The sequence below is a fragment of the Phoxinus phoxinus genome (assembly GCF_949152265.1).
Source record: "Phoxinus phoxinus genome assembly, chromosome: 14".
Taxonomy (NCBI): Eukaryota; Metazoa; Chordata; class Actinopteri; order Cypriniformes; family Leuciscidae; genus Phoxinus; species Phoxinus phoxinus.
In genome coordinates, this window is record NC_136889.1 from 17,437,059 (window position 1) to 17,450,056 (window position 12,998).

A 12,998-nucleotide genomic window follows, 5' to 3' on the forward strand; every position below is an offset into this window, starting at 1 on the left:
CACAAAAATATTAAGCAGCACAACCAATTTCAACCATAATAATAAATGTTTCTTGAGCATAAAACCAGCATATTAGAATGATTTCTGAAGGATCTTATGACACTGAAGACTGGAGTAAGGATGCTGAAAATTCAGCGTTGCCATCACAGGAATAAATAATTTTAAAACGTATTAAAATAGAAAACGGTTTTAAATTCCAATGTTTCCACAATATTAGTTTTTACCATAGTTTTGATAGAAAAACACAGCCTTGGTGACCATAAGAAACTTCTTTCAAAAAAAATGTAAAATCTTACAGACTCTAAAATATTTTTAACTTTCAAACAAGCCAGCCTTCAAAGCTTGTCTTGACAAATGTTGTTTTTATAGTTAAAATTATAGACTTTATTTAAATGCTATTAACATCAAATTTCAATTCTACATCCTGTGTGCTACTAGGAATTTTATTTAAATTTAAAAGGCATTTATTTAATTTAAGGCACACAACTCTGATATTTACAGTGGCCCAAAAAACTATTTGGACATTTAAAATGTATGAAGAAAAAAAATAACACATGGTTAAATAATCTTAAAATGTATGAAGAAATAATTACACATGGTTAAATGATCTTAAATGCTTTTAATTAGCTGTTGGAATCATACATCAAAACTTGTCTCTTGTGTTTTTAGTAGCAGGTATGTTTCACACTGTGTTACGGGGTTTAAGCGTTAAAGCAGGTCTGACTCTGAAGGGAAGGATGTGCCCACCCTTTCCTTCACACATCTGGCTGAAGGGAGTTGCAGAAACCACTCTGCGGGTGCAAATGAGCCGATATAAATGTGTCATCCAGACGCAACACGAGCCGAACGGCCCTAACCAAATTAAATGTGCGGGAGTGAGATGGATGGAGAGAGATTTGGGAGGTAAAATGCAGGCTGACCTCAGGCTGACGTATGTTTTTGCTGGAGGGTACTCACGGTCAGGTCATTAATAGCCAGGGCAGACACGGCGGAGGAATGTTCTGGTAACTGTGTGATGTAGCTGAGGTCCTCCAGGTCCCACAGGATGCAGGTCTGGTCAAGAGAGCCGCTAATAATCACGCTATGCGCTTCTGATGCTACCAGACATGTCACTGTGTCTGTGTGACCGTACAAGACCTAGGATGGAAAACAACAGAACATTTATTTAAATAAATAAAAAACATACCCTCTTATCACAAAACTGTTTGTGACACCTAAGCGTGAACATGGCTCTCAATGACCTGTTTGAGTCTCATGTGTTTGAGTTTGTCCTTGCTAATGGAGACGTCCCACACACACACTACAGTGCTGGTCCCAGCCGTGATGATGGTGCTGTTGTTGGGACAGGCAGCACACACAGCCTCTCCCCAGTCCGACAGGCTCTCAAACACGCCAAAGCTCTGCAGCACAGGCAATAAAGCTATCAAACCTTGTTAAATCATAAACAATAATTCAGTTATACAATAGGAAAACGTTACAAGCAGGGCCGTCACTTTGATTCATTTATGGATCTAGAGAAACTATAAAAGCAAACCTTTTCGGCTGTGTAGCTCCCAAAAGAGCAGGTCTGGTCATAAGATCCCCAGCAGAAGTATGTGTTCCAATGTGGAGGGATGAGAAGTTTGTTTTTTTCCACGACCAATACATCCTTTTCTTTACACACTATTTGACCAACAGGCCCCAGCGAGAGCTCTATGAAGAGAAACAATATCAACATGCTTCATCAACATACTGCAAAATGTTTTAATAAGTATATATAGTCTTCAGTGTCACATAATCCTTCAGAAATCATTCTAATATGCTGATTTGGTGCTTAAAGGTTGTGTAGGTAAGAATTGTCTAAACTTTTTTTCAAATTGGCTTAAACTGTCTTTATATACCAATACATAATTAAAATGTAAGTACTTTGAAAAAGAGAGTATAAAAATTGAGTGACTATAGTGTATTTAATCTTCAAAAAACACTGCTCATTAATTCCATTCGGGACGAAACAAGTGATTGGCTTGCGCGACTGTCACTCTCCGTCGCCATGACTACCGCCGCTATTATTGGCTCTACCCACGTGCGCGCAGTCGCGCACCCGTTTTTAGGTGGGAGTGAATGGAATTAATGAGCTGTGTTTATTGAAGATTAAATACACTAGAGTCACTCAGTTTTTTACACTCTCTATTTCAGAGGACTTGCATTTTAATTATGTATTGGTATATCAAGACAGTTTAAACAAATTTGAATAAAAGTTTTTTTAGACAATTCTGACCTACCCTACCTTTAATAAACATTTCTTATTATTATCAATGTTGTATTCTTTAATGAATAGAAAGTTCAAAAGAACAGCATTTATTTGGAATAGAAATCTGTGGTAACATATTTTACTGTCACTTTTGATCAAATTAATGCAGACTTGCTGAATAAAACTATTAATTAATAAAAATAAAAATAAATACTGATGCCAAACTTTTGAAAAGGAGTGTATATATATTAAAAAAACGGAGTTAATTATAATACATGAGTTAATTTCATTTGTACTTTAATTTGTCACAAAACAATTGTTACATACTTTTTTTAACTTTAACTTTTAACAATAGTTTTGTGACAAATTAAAGTACATATAAAATTAACTCATGTATTATAATTAACTGTTTTTTATATACTGTATATACACTCCCTTTCAAAAGTTTGGCGTCAGTATTATTATTTTTTTAATTAATAGTTTTATTCAGCAAGTCTGCATTAATTTGATCAAAAGTGACAGTAAAAAAAAGTTACAAAAGATTTCTGTCATGAAAACTATTTAAATAAAATCAAAACACTAAATGAAGACTACAAATATTGTAAAACTTGCTATTACAATAAAACGTTATTAATTAATCCTAAGTGATGTGTAAGTGGTTTTAAGACTTTTTGAAAATCATTGTATAGATCTATATATAGATAAATCTTGATGTTGAAATGACCATGTTTTTCATCACCTTTTTAGACTGTTATTGTATCAATCTATCTAGAACTTTTGAATCAGGCATTTGGGACATTTTAATTAAATTGGAACGATGTCATGTTTTTTTTCTTGTACTTTTATTCTTAAACCTGTGTGGTCAAGAGGAAGGAGTAATATCAAATGACCTACATACTGTATCCGAGGACACAGTCAATCTCCTCGCTCACTGACAGAAGAACAGTAACAGAAATCATAATGAAGCATGAGACGATTGCAAATGTGTCTCAAGATGCCCTTTAAATCTTTCCTTGTTGGATTTACTGATCAGTATGATAAAGTAACACCTTATATGAGAACAAGATATTGAGTGAGAGACAATAGAGCGAGAGAGATGGAAGAGAATCATCTAATTTTCTAAGAGAGATCCTTTTGGGATATTCAGATTATTAAATAAGCCTCAGTGGCTGTATCATCAAGAGCGGCCTAACAAATAGCAGGAGCTCAATGGAGCCGAGCTGAGCTATGACTGAGAAAATTAGCCTGTGAAAAGTCTAGCCAGCATCTTCTGCCTCGCGGCTCCTATTGCTCCCTGTAGACGTGGCCCCATCTTGTAAAAAATAATTGAGGAATGGAATAAAATAACAAGGTGACTATGAATGATTAAATGGGGGGTCTCGACCACAGAGCTGAGAATATTCATTTCAAGAAGGCAGTGTACCTTTTATTGCCTGGGTGGTGGGCTTGAGCTTGTCCAGTTTAAAGAAAAAGGGGGTTATCTGACTGGATACCGATGGCTCTTTCGCAGCAGAACCCTTGTAAGATGTGCGGCTGGGGTGTGGTTTTGTGAAGAGCTGCAAGCATAAAACTTATTTCAGTATGGCATTTAACATGCAGTACCACAATAAATCATCTCATTAAAGAAAACATTTTTTAACCCTCTGGTTGTGTTTTGGTCATTTTGACCCGGAGAGGGTTTTCTTTTCCTCAAAAATGCTTCTTAATGTCTTTGCCTTGAACTAAAACGTACTGATTTTTAGTCACACAGTGCAAGCTCAGATCAATGAGGCCTGCGATTAATCCGGTCCAATAATAAATACAAAACCTGTTCTAATTAAAAGAAAACAAGTTAGAAGATTTAAAAAGACTGAATCCTTTATTTTATGATAATATAGCATGAGTAATTTTTCGAGATTTTTCAACACAGCAGAAGGGTTTTAGCATATATTAGGCATGCATTATATTTTGGAACTATATTGGTTATTGGCCTTTATTTGAGATTTTCTTTTATCTGTTGGATATTTAATTGTGCATTTCCCATATTTTAGATTACCTTTGGTGTTGTCTAATGCTCACTTTGTTATTAATTTATTACTATTTTTAAAAATTAACTCTGTTAAATGTGATATTTAGCAAATCTCAAAATGAATATCTATTTCATACTGTACATTATAATCAGGGCTTGACATTAATTTTTTTTCCAAAGTAACTAGCACACTCAGCATTGTCACTGGCCACAATTTTGACATCGCTACCATGAGGAAAAACTGCCATATAGATATTTTCAATATTATCTTATAATTTGGCAGCAGGTATATTAGGCTGCTGTCACTTTAAGAACTGACGCATGGATCCATTTGACTGTTACACATGCAAACTGTTTACGTTCACTTAAAACATAACTGAGTTTACGTGAATATTAGCCAAGACCGATATTTTGACGTTATTTTGTGTGTATTTGACTGTTTACTGCAATAAACAGTGAAAAATAACTATACTTATTACTGAGAGGTGGCTTTATGTGCACTTAGGGTGTGAGCATAAAATTTGCGGGGGTGAGTTAAATCCAATGCTGAAATTCAAGCCCTGTAACAACAACAAATATTTATCAAGAGCAAATGAAATGATTGAGTGAGGGGAGGCAGGTTTGTGTCAACTAGCTGTAGGAAAGATGAGAGAGCGAGAAAGCGCAGCTAGTATCGTGTATCTATTCTGCGTAAAATCAGTATTGAAAGCATTTCAGATATTTTACAGTTCGTAGTTTCTCGATATGTATTGAAAAATCCACTGTTGAAATCCACCCGCATTTGGCGGGTCGGCGCGTGTTAATGTCAAGCCCTAATTATAATGTTGTGATGCCTAAATTCACTTATACCACTTAAAAATAAAAATAAAAGACAAATATAAGATTTATTAGTTGTCAGCCATAACATGAAATTATGGGCTTTTCAGTATTGGCCAGAAATACAATATCGATGCACACCTGGTATATATTGCTGTGGAAAGTGCTTTAAAATTACATTCTGTATTTACAACCAAAAAAAAAAAAAGACAAATTAGAGGAATAGAGGATATCCTGATTTTCTTTAAACTGCTCAACTGGCGTACCTGTTTTGGCATTTGGCCAAAGTTGTTGATATACCCAAGGACAGTACTTTTCACGACAGGATCCTTCATGGTCGCTCTATCGTGTTTGTCAGTGTAGAAGTACGGGTGAAAGGTGTTGAGGGCCTCTACTGCAGGCAAACCCTGCTGTCTGTAGCCGAAGATCAGATCAATCCAAAGATGCAGGCGTGCACTCACGTAATCGCTCTCGAGAGCCTGCAGAGAGTGCAAACCCAGTCAGTCAGCAGATCTAGACGGATCTAAAACACTATCAGTGATGCCGTAACCTTTATTTCTGTAGCAGTGCGGGCGGAAAAGCTTACACGTTTCAGGTCAAAGAGATTGCACAATAATGCATTTTAAAAAGATATTATTCCATCCGAGCGACTGATTACAGTTCGAACAATCTGATCTAAAAATTATATTCCAAAAGTTTGTATTCCTATTCCATGTTAATACATATATTTTGAAAAATATTGGAAAAATAACTTATTTTAGAATTGGTTAAAGAGCCCAAACATAACATAAACGTATACACAAAAGCAAAAAAAAAAACTTTAAATAACAAGTATAATCAAAGCAGCTCTAAGTCACAAGCACTAAATTGTGGAAGATCCCTATATTGCCCTTCATTTGCATATGAAGGAAGGCGAGCGGACAGAATAGCTCATTTTATACTATCTGGAAATGATACAAATATTGCTCTGTAGATTGGGAACTGATAAAGCCTGGTCCTTATATGCCTGCAGGCATAACGTAGTGAGAAAGAAAGCATTCATTCCAATAACCAGCAGGCTTCTGTAATGGAGTTATAGGAGAGTGCAGATATTGTACTTGCGCTGAATTGGGCCTGTTATCTTCTAATTACAATGGCGTTAAACAGAGTAATGGGGCTTCCTTGATCAACTCAACAAGTGCTTATTATCTCAGGAAAGGCATAAAATAACGCAGCTAGCTACAAAAATTATTTAACTATTGCCAAGTTTAGCTGGATATGAATGGTGCAGTGACACTGATACTGTTTAACCCCATGCTTGTTTTCATGAAACTTGGTATGTGCTCTGGTTGCACTGGCCTTCGTTGTCTTATATATAGTCTAAGAGTAAGTATAGCAGCCTTTGAACTAGAATTAGATATTATGATGCTTTTGGTCTACAAAAAAAAGGCCTATTTTAAGTTAGATGGACAGCCTTGACCAGGGAAACTGACCTCTCTGTGTACTCTGATGAACTCCTGTGGGTCTCCTTTGGCCCATGGTGGCAAAACCACATCATCTAATGACGTCCCGTCCTGCATGCAACCTATATTATCAATACACACATTTACAGACATATGAAACAGGTAATTTACAAATAAAATATAAAAAAAAAAGCCTATTTGACTTTAAAAAAAAAAAAAAACTGCATTTCCATTAGATTGTTGAGCTAATACTGATATATTACCGAAGTCAAATTGGTTTGAGTTGACAAGAAAGTCTGGGAGGTAGAAAAATTCTGGAATGAGCTCTCTGACATCACTCATATTGTCCTTAGATGCAGATTCCCACTCGTTCTGAATGCTGTGGAACATCCGCTCTGGAACGTCAAACGCTCCGCCCTGCAAAAAATTTAATAAAAATTGAAACTCTAGAAAGGAAGCACTTTTCTAATGTTATTTGAAATCAAAGTGGCACAATAAAAAGGATTCAGAGCAAGGACAATTATAAAGTATGAAAAAAGACATGCCGTCATATGTGTTTGTTTAATGCATAAGGCTGGGAGCTCCACCGCCAGCTAGCCGAGAACACTGAAACGGCCCCATGTGTGTATATGAATCACAGTCAAGGAACAACTGCTTAGATTCGAGACATTTTCAAGCAATTGATTCAGGCTTTTTATTTTTCAAGGGAGTTTATATGTCGTGATGAAAATCTCTGGAGAAGTTATGTAATTTGCAGGAAAAGCAAAAGCCCTCATTGAATGAAAGTAATATACTGTTAGTGGCACAAATCTGATTATGAATATTACTGTACGGAGGAAAGCTGCTCAAGTTAAGCAAATATCATTGCAAAGTGTTATCCTAATGTTTGCATTACGTTACACCGGCTATCAAATATGCATGACATTTTATTTTAATCAATTGGTTCCATGTGTATAAATGAGATATTCTTTAAAATTTAAATGCGGTTTTGCAAGCAAGTGATGCAAAAGAATTTATTTGCATACATATTAAAATCATACCCTAATTCAGTTTCGGAAAGAAAAAAGAAAAAGCACACCCAAGCCCAAACAAGGCCAAAAACAATAAAGCTCGTTTCATCAAGTAACTTCAATTTAGAAAAATTTAATTTTATAGGAGAAGTTCTATCATGCAGACATGGTTTGTGCTTCATTTGATAAAGAAGAGGCCAACACATATTACTTATTTCAGTTTCTTTAGCACTGTGTGCCCTGAAACAACAGTAGTGTGATGAGTATTTGAGTCTGGTCACATGGGTGAGAAGTTTACCTGGAGCTGGATGAAAGTCTGGGAGAAAGGCTCCATCCTCACCAGGTATGAGGCCACTATGATGGCTGAGGAATAGTGTGTGCAGTAATGACACTGAGCCGACAGATCACCTGCGTGTGAAAGAAAACAAACAAAAAACACTCATGGGCTTCAATACCTGCAGGTGAAACCGACAAACTTCATGAACTTAAGCTAATGTATGAGCGAAAGGTCTCAGTTACAGAATAGGTGCATATAAAACAGGTGCCTATAAAAAAAATATTCTTTACCATCATTATTTTCCACTTCAAGGAATCTCTGAATGAACTTTGCTTTTCTCTTCTCAGTTTGAGCTCCCATTGGTTTGGACAGATCTCTGAATGTAGCAGGACAGGACAGATCCAGAGTCTAATCAAACAAACAAGTATTTTCAGCATCACAAAAAAAGTCCTTGAAATTCAAAAGTTTCAAGTTTTGGATGCATGTCAATTTTACCTCTGATTCATAATCAGCAATGATCCACGGAAAAACAGGATATTGCATCAAGTCGTTGTATGTCCGTCCAGCAAGCGTGTTTAGATGCATAAGGTATTCAAAGTTGCTTATTTCTCCCCTCTATGAAAATAAAAACAAAAAAAAGATCAATAGTGTTAAAAACAGAAGAAAGTATAACAAAAAAAGTATTAATTTTGGGTTAATGTAAAATCGCATTTGCAGAGAGCTTATGTTTCCATTACTGCATTCAATCAATTTGCAGGATGCGATGCAGGATGTACACCACAAATGATAATGGTTAATAATAGTAAAATTAACTGAAGGCTCCAACCTGCCATTTAATTAGGGCCGTCTTCTCAACCGCTGCCGACCTTCTGTATGAACACAAGCAAGAATAATTTGAAGACAAATATTCAAATATTTTATTGTGAAGAATTTGACATCTATAAAAAAATAAAAACATTTTATTTGACCTGTTGCGATGTTTACTTCTAATTCTTAACAGTTACAGAATCAAGTGCCTTGAATAATGATTCCGAACTAGTCATCTGAACTAAGTCTACTATAGTTGCACAGCAACAAGTTAAGGGATAGAAAGAGCTTATGGTTTTAAACCAAGGAGGTACATCTCTCATCAGACGCAGGGCAATAGAAACGTACATTCTTGTGGAAATAAGGGTTGAGATTTTTTTTCAGTCATGTCGGTCCCTCTTTTAAAGGAGTAAATAGTGCCATCTATGGGTTTTTGAAAATGACTGTAAACACATTATTACCTTGGCTGCCCCTTTACACATACAGTATTACTGAATTACAAGATTACGAAGTGTGGCTCTTACAACAAGCAACCCAAACATGCAAAATCAAAGCTGATTGACATGCATGCATGCTGATGATCGGATTTACACCACAACTACTGAAACTGGTTTGCAGTTTTCACCATTTATTCCCATATGTAGAAAGAAAGAAAGAAAGAAAGAAAGAAAGAAAGAAAGAAAGAAAGAAAGAAAGAAAGAAAGAAAGAAAGAAAGAAAGAAAGAAAGAAAGAAAGAAAGAAAGAAAGAAAGAAAGAAAGAAAGAAAGAAAGAAAGAAAGAAAGAAAATACAAAGTTCAATTGTGGTTAATGGGTGTAAGTATTAACGTCTTCAAAGAACATTCTGGAAATGTAATCTGAGGGACTGTACGTACACACACACAAACGGTGCAACACTTCTTTCTCGCCTTCCTTTTGTGTGCGCTCTGTTCACAGGACAATAAAACTCTTGGCACCCCACGCAAGTGTTGCTTGGTAACAAAAGTTAAACAGGAGAAAGCTTCTTTTTGGACTACAGTCTGAAGATCCTCCCCTGATTCTCAAGCTATTCAGTTGTGGACCTCGTTTAAAAACTGTGAGTAAGAAAAACTTATTTAAGTCTTCCTTCACACCAGAAAGGGGATGAAATGAATCCTGGGTAACAATAGCTGGTTGAGGCAAAAGTTATGTTTTTTACACACTTTGGCGTAACCCTTTTACCTTTAATCCTCTTAGCCTTTCTGAAATTCTTGTGAAGCTTAAATAACAAAACGTGTTATGGTTAATGATAAACCTATACAAATATGCTTACAAAATGTACCTACGGACTGAACCTAGTGGCACAACTAGCAAAGTTAGAAACTGAAGCTTAATTCTATTAATTCTATCTAAATAGTCATTTCATATTAGCAATTTGAATCATATTTTAAAACAAAAAATTTAAACGAGAAAGTGTCTGACTGTACTCACTCTTAACTGTTTTAGTTAAGCATGTTATATCATTGGTACAACATTCAAAACAATATTTTATTTTATCAATGTTAATTTTGAATACTGTAAAAGACTAACTAAACAATTGTTAGAGAGGTTTTCAAAAGCATATTCATCAATTAGAAAGTATATTTTGGTTACAAATGATGTCTGGTCTTAAATCACGTAGTCGTGGCATCTATTATATTCCATATGTCACGAAAACAGCAACACCGTTCAATTTTCTCTCCGTTTGGAGGGTTCAGAATCAGCGAATCACAAACAACATGAAGATGGATCACGCCGATGGTCAGCTCTCTGTAATTGCACCTCTCGGATGCAATGGATTCAAAAACAAAAGGTCTAATAGAAACAGGATGAACCGTATTAGCCCATCTACCAATGTGATTAATGAGTCGCCAAAGGGCTTACAATGCAGACACTCCTTTTTAATGGGAAGATATGAAGGTAGCGAGTTTAAATCTCTTACCAGTGTCATTTATCAAAGTACTGATTTGACTCTCTTCACAGTCACACGGACTGCTAGCGCCGCCCTGGATCAATCAGATGGAACACAAACAGCTTTTTCCAGAATATCTTTTGGGTGCTCGCCGTACCCACTGTTATCTGGTATTAGCCTTAATTAGAGAACGACATTATCCTAAATTTTCCCTTTAGGGTGAGTTGGGTGAGTGAATCGGGGTTGTAAACATTACACCCCTCTCATTCCCCAAACGGCCCGACACCCCCCCGAAACTGCCTGCGGGTGTACATGATACCTCTTTCCCTATGCAAACAACTAAACTGTCCCGTCATTAAGTCATACATGTTTAAAGCTGCGAGGTCCTGAGATAATAATTACATGACTTGAGTTAAGACTTAATCAAATTGATGCTTCAGAAGCGTTTAACCATTAATCTGTGTCTGTACAGCTCCATGGCTAAAGGGAAGAGAGCAAGTGGAGCCAAAGGTACGAAGATAACATTGAAAATGGCCAAAAATGCTCTCAGAGTAACTCCAGATGGCAAACTACGACTTGATCTGAGCAACGTAGGCATCGCCACATTTCCCAAATGCCTCCTAAAGTTAAGAAACATAGAGGAACTTGACCTGAGCCGGAACCAATTGAAAACAATCCCAGCATTCATTAGCCAGCTGACTGGACTGCGTTGGTTAGACCTTCACAGCAACCAAATCGAACAACTGCCTGAAAGCATCGGACTCCTGGGATCTCTAGTCCACCTCAACCTCTGTAACAACAACCTGGACTCTGCTGGCTTGTCGCCTCAGATAGGAAATCTGAGAAACCTCCAGGTTCTGAACTTGGGAATGAATCGTCTAAACGCACTACCGCCCACATTGGCTGCCCTGACAAACCTGATAGAGCTGGGACTTTTTGATAACTTGCTAACACAGGTACCTGAATGCATTCACGTGCTGCCCAACCTGACCAAGTTAAACACCAAACGCAATCCCGTGGCCTACACACAGCAAGACGGCAAAGACTCTGAGTCTGTAAAGATGACGGGAAGTCTGTATTTGTTGAGAGAAGGAGATTTGTGCAATCCTTGTCAAGAGAGGAGCAGAAGGAAAAAGCTGCTTGATAGGTCGCAAAGGAAGATGAATTTTTCAGGGCTGATCTCGCCAAACTCGGTAGCTCGAGGTGTTCAAGAAAGTTGGCGGCAAAAGACTACTACCTCACCTCCAAGTTTTCACAGAGAACCTGACAGACCTGCCGGAGACACCAATAGATTGTCTTTTATTAACAATCTTAATACGTAATGACTGTTTTAACATTTGAATCTACTCCTGAAATGTTACTAAATAAACTGCAGGTTTTGCAAGGGGGTCCACCAATTATTGTTTGATCTCAAACATATTTGTGTGGGAGGATTTTTTTAAAATGTGTCAAACTAAACTACGACAAATTTAAGTTTATTATATAAGAAGTTTAGAAGGTTCAGCTACAGTCGCTGTTTCATTGTGCCTCTGAAATGAAATAGAATTAAAATGTAATGTACCAATGTATGAATTTGTACATCATTCATGATTAATTAAAGCAACACCAAGGAACTTTTCTTATGCGGCCCCCCTACAGGTTGGAAGCGGAATTGTCCATTACCGCTGTGGTAAATAATTTAGCCTACTAGCATACTGTCACACGCACGCACGCTCGCTGTTATCCAGCACCGGCTTTGGAATGAACGATGTCCACAGACAAGGTAGAGTATGATGCATGATTTTATGAAAGTATGATGTATTGCGACATCAGAAACGAAGAAAAACAAAATAATGACTATTGTAACGCTTGACGTAAAGCAAGTACAATTTTCTTATGTCTCATTAGAACTACAGAAACGCGACACAATCTGACAATCTTACATAGTGTGGTTATAGCAGATAAAGGACCGCAAAGCGGAGGCATAAGTGCCTTTCGCCCTGTTACGACTTGATGAACCACTGAAACGATTTTGTAAACATTATTTTAAGGTAAAAAATCTTCCTCAGTGTTGATTTAAATATGTAATTACATTAATTGTCACTAGTATAAATGTTTTTATAGGCCAGGTTTAAAAATGCAACACTTAGTTTATCACAACATGCTCCATATCTCTTATCCACCAAGGGGTCTTTTGATCTGTAATCTACAGAATCAGTAAAAAAAAATATGCATCAAATTACTGTACATTTCCCACTGTAAGAAAAAACTTTTTCTAAAACGGTACTGATATTAAGTCCATTCCCTCTTCATCATGTCAAAAAGTCAGGGGAACTAAACATAATAAAACTAAATCGAGCTAACGGTGAGTTACGGAATGGTAATTTGCAACAAAACATCTGAAATAACAAATAGGTACAAAGCTTACGGCTCCCTAGCAGACAATTAAAAACTATAAAATCGTGACTATTGGCAGCTTATGACTTCGAAAAGTTACTGAGGCTGTTTTAATTGGTAGAAA

At 36.6% G+C, this 12,998-nt stretch overlaps 2 protein-coding genes across 2 annotated transcripts in view; one reads left to right on the top strand and one right to left on the bottom strand.

Moving 5' to 3' along the window:
- The window catches only part of wdfy4 (WDFY family member 4), a 45,695-nt gene that overhangs the window by 2,950 nt on the left and 29,747 nt on the right, over positions 1-12,998 (bottom strand). The window contains exons 48-58 of the mRNA XM_079635892.1: positions 8,610-8,652; positions 8,279-8,398; positions 8,074-8,191; positions 7,805-7,914; positions 6,760-6,913; positions 6,527-6,618; positions 5,321-5,533; positions 3,654-3,786; positions 1,535-1,692; positions 1,242-1,400; positions 958-1,137 (exon numbers count right to left, since the gene is read on the bottom strand). Coding sequence (XP_079492018.1) covers positions 958-1,137; positions 1,242-1,400; positions 1,535-1,692; positions 3,654-3,786; positions 5,321-5,533; positions 6,527-6,618; positions 6,760-6,913; positions 7,805-7,914; positions 8,074-8,191; positions 8,279-8,398; positions 8,610-8,652 — 1,480 coding nt within the window. The remainder of the gene's footprint in view (positions 1-957; positions 1,138-1,241; positions 1,401-1,534; positions 1,693-3,653; positions 3,787-5,320; positions 5,534-6,526; positions 6,619-6,759; positions 6,914-7,804; positions 7,915-8,073; positions 8,192-8,278; positions 8,399-8,609; positions 8,653-12,998) is intronic.
- On the top strand, positions 9,601-11,820 carry lrrc18a (leucine rich repeat containing 18a; the record flags this gene model as incomplete). Its single annotated transcript, XM_079635346.1, has 2 exons — positions 9,601-9,664; positions 10,971-11,820. The coding sequence occupies exon 2, from the start codon at positions 10,975-10,977 to the stop codon at positions 11,818-11,820; it is 846 nt and encodes a 281-aa protein (XP_079491472.1). The 5' UTR covers positions 9,601-9,664; positions 10,971-10,974.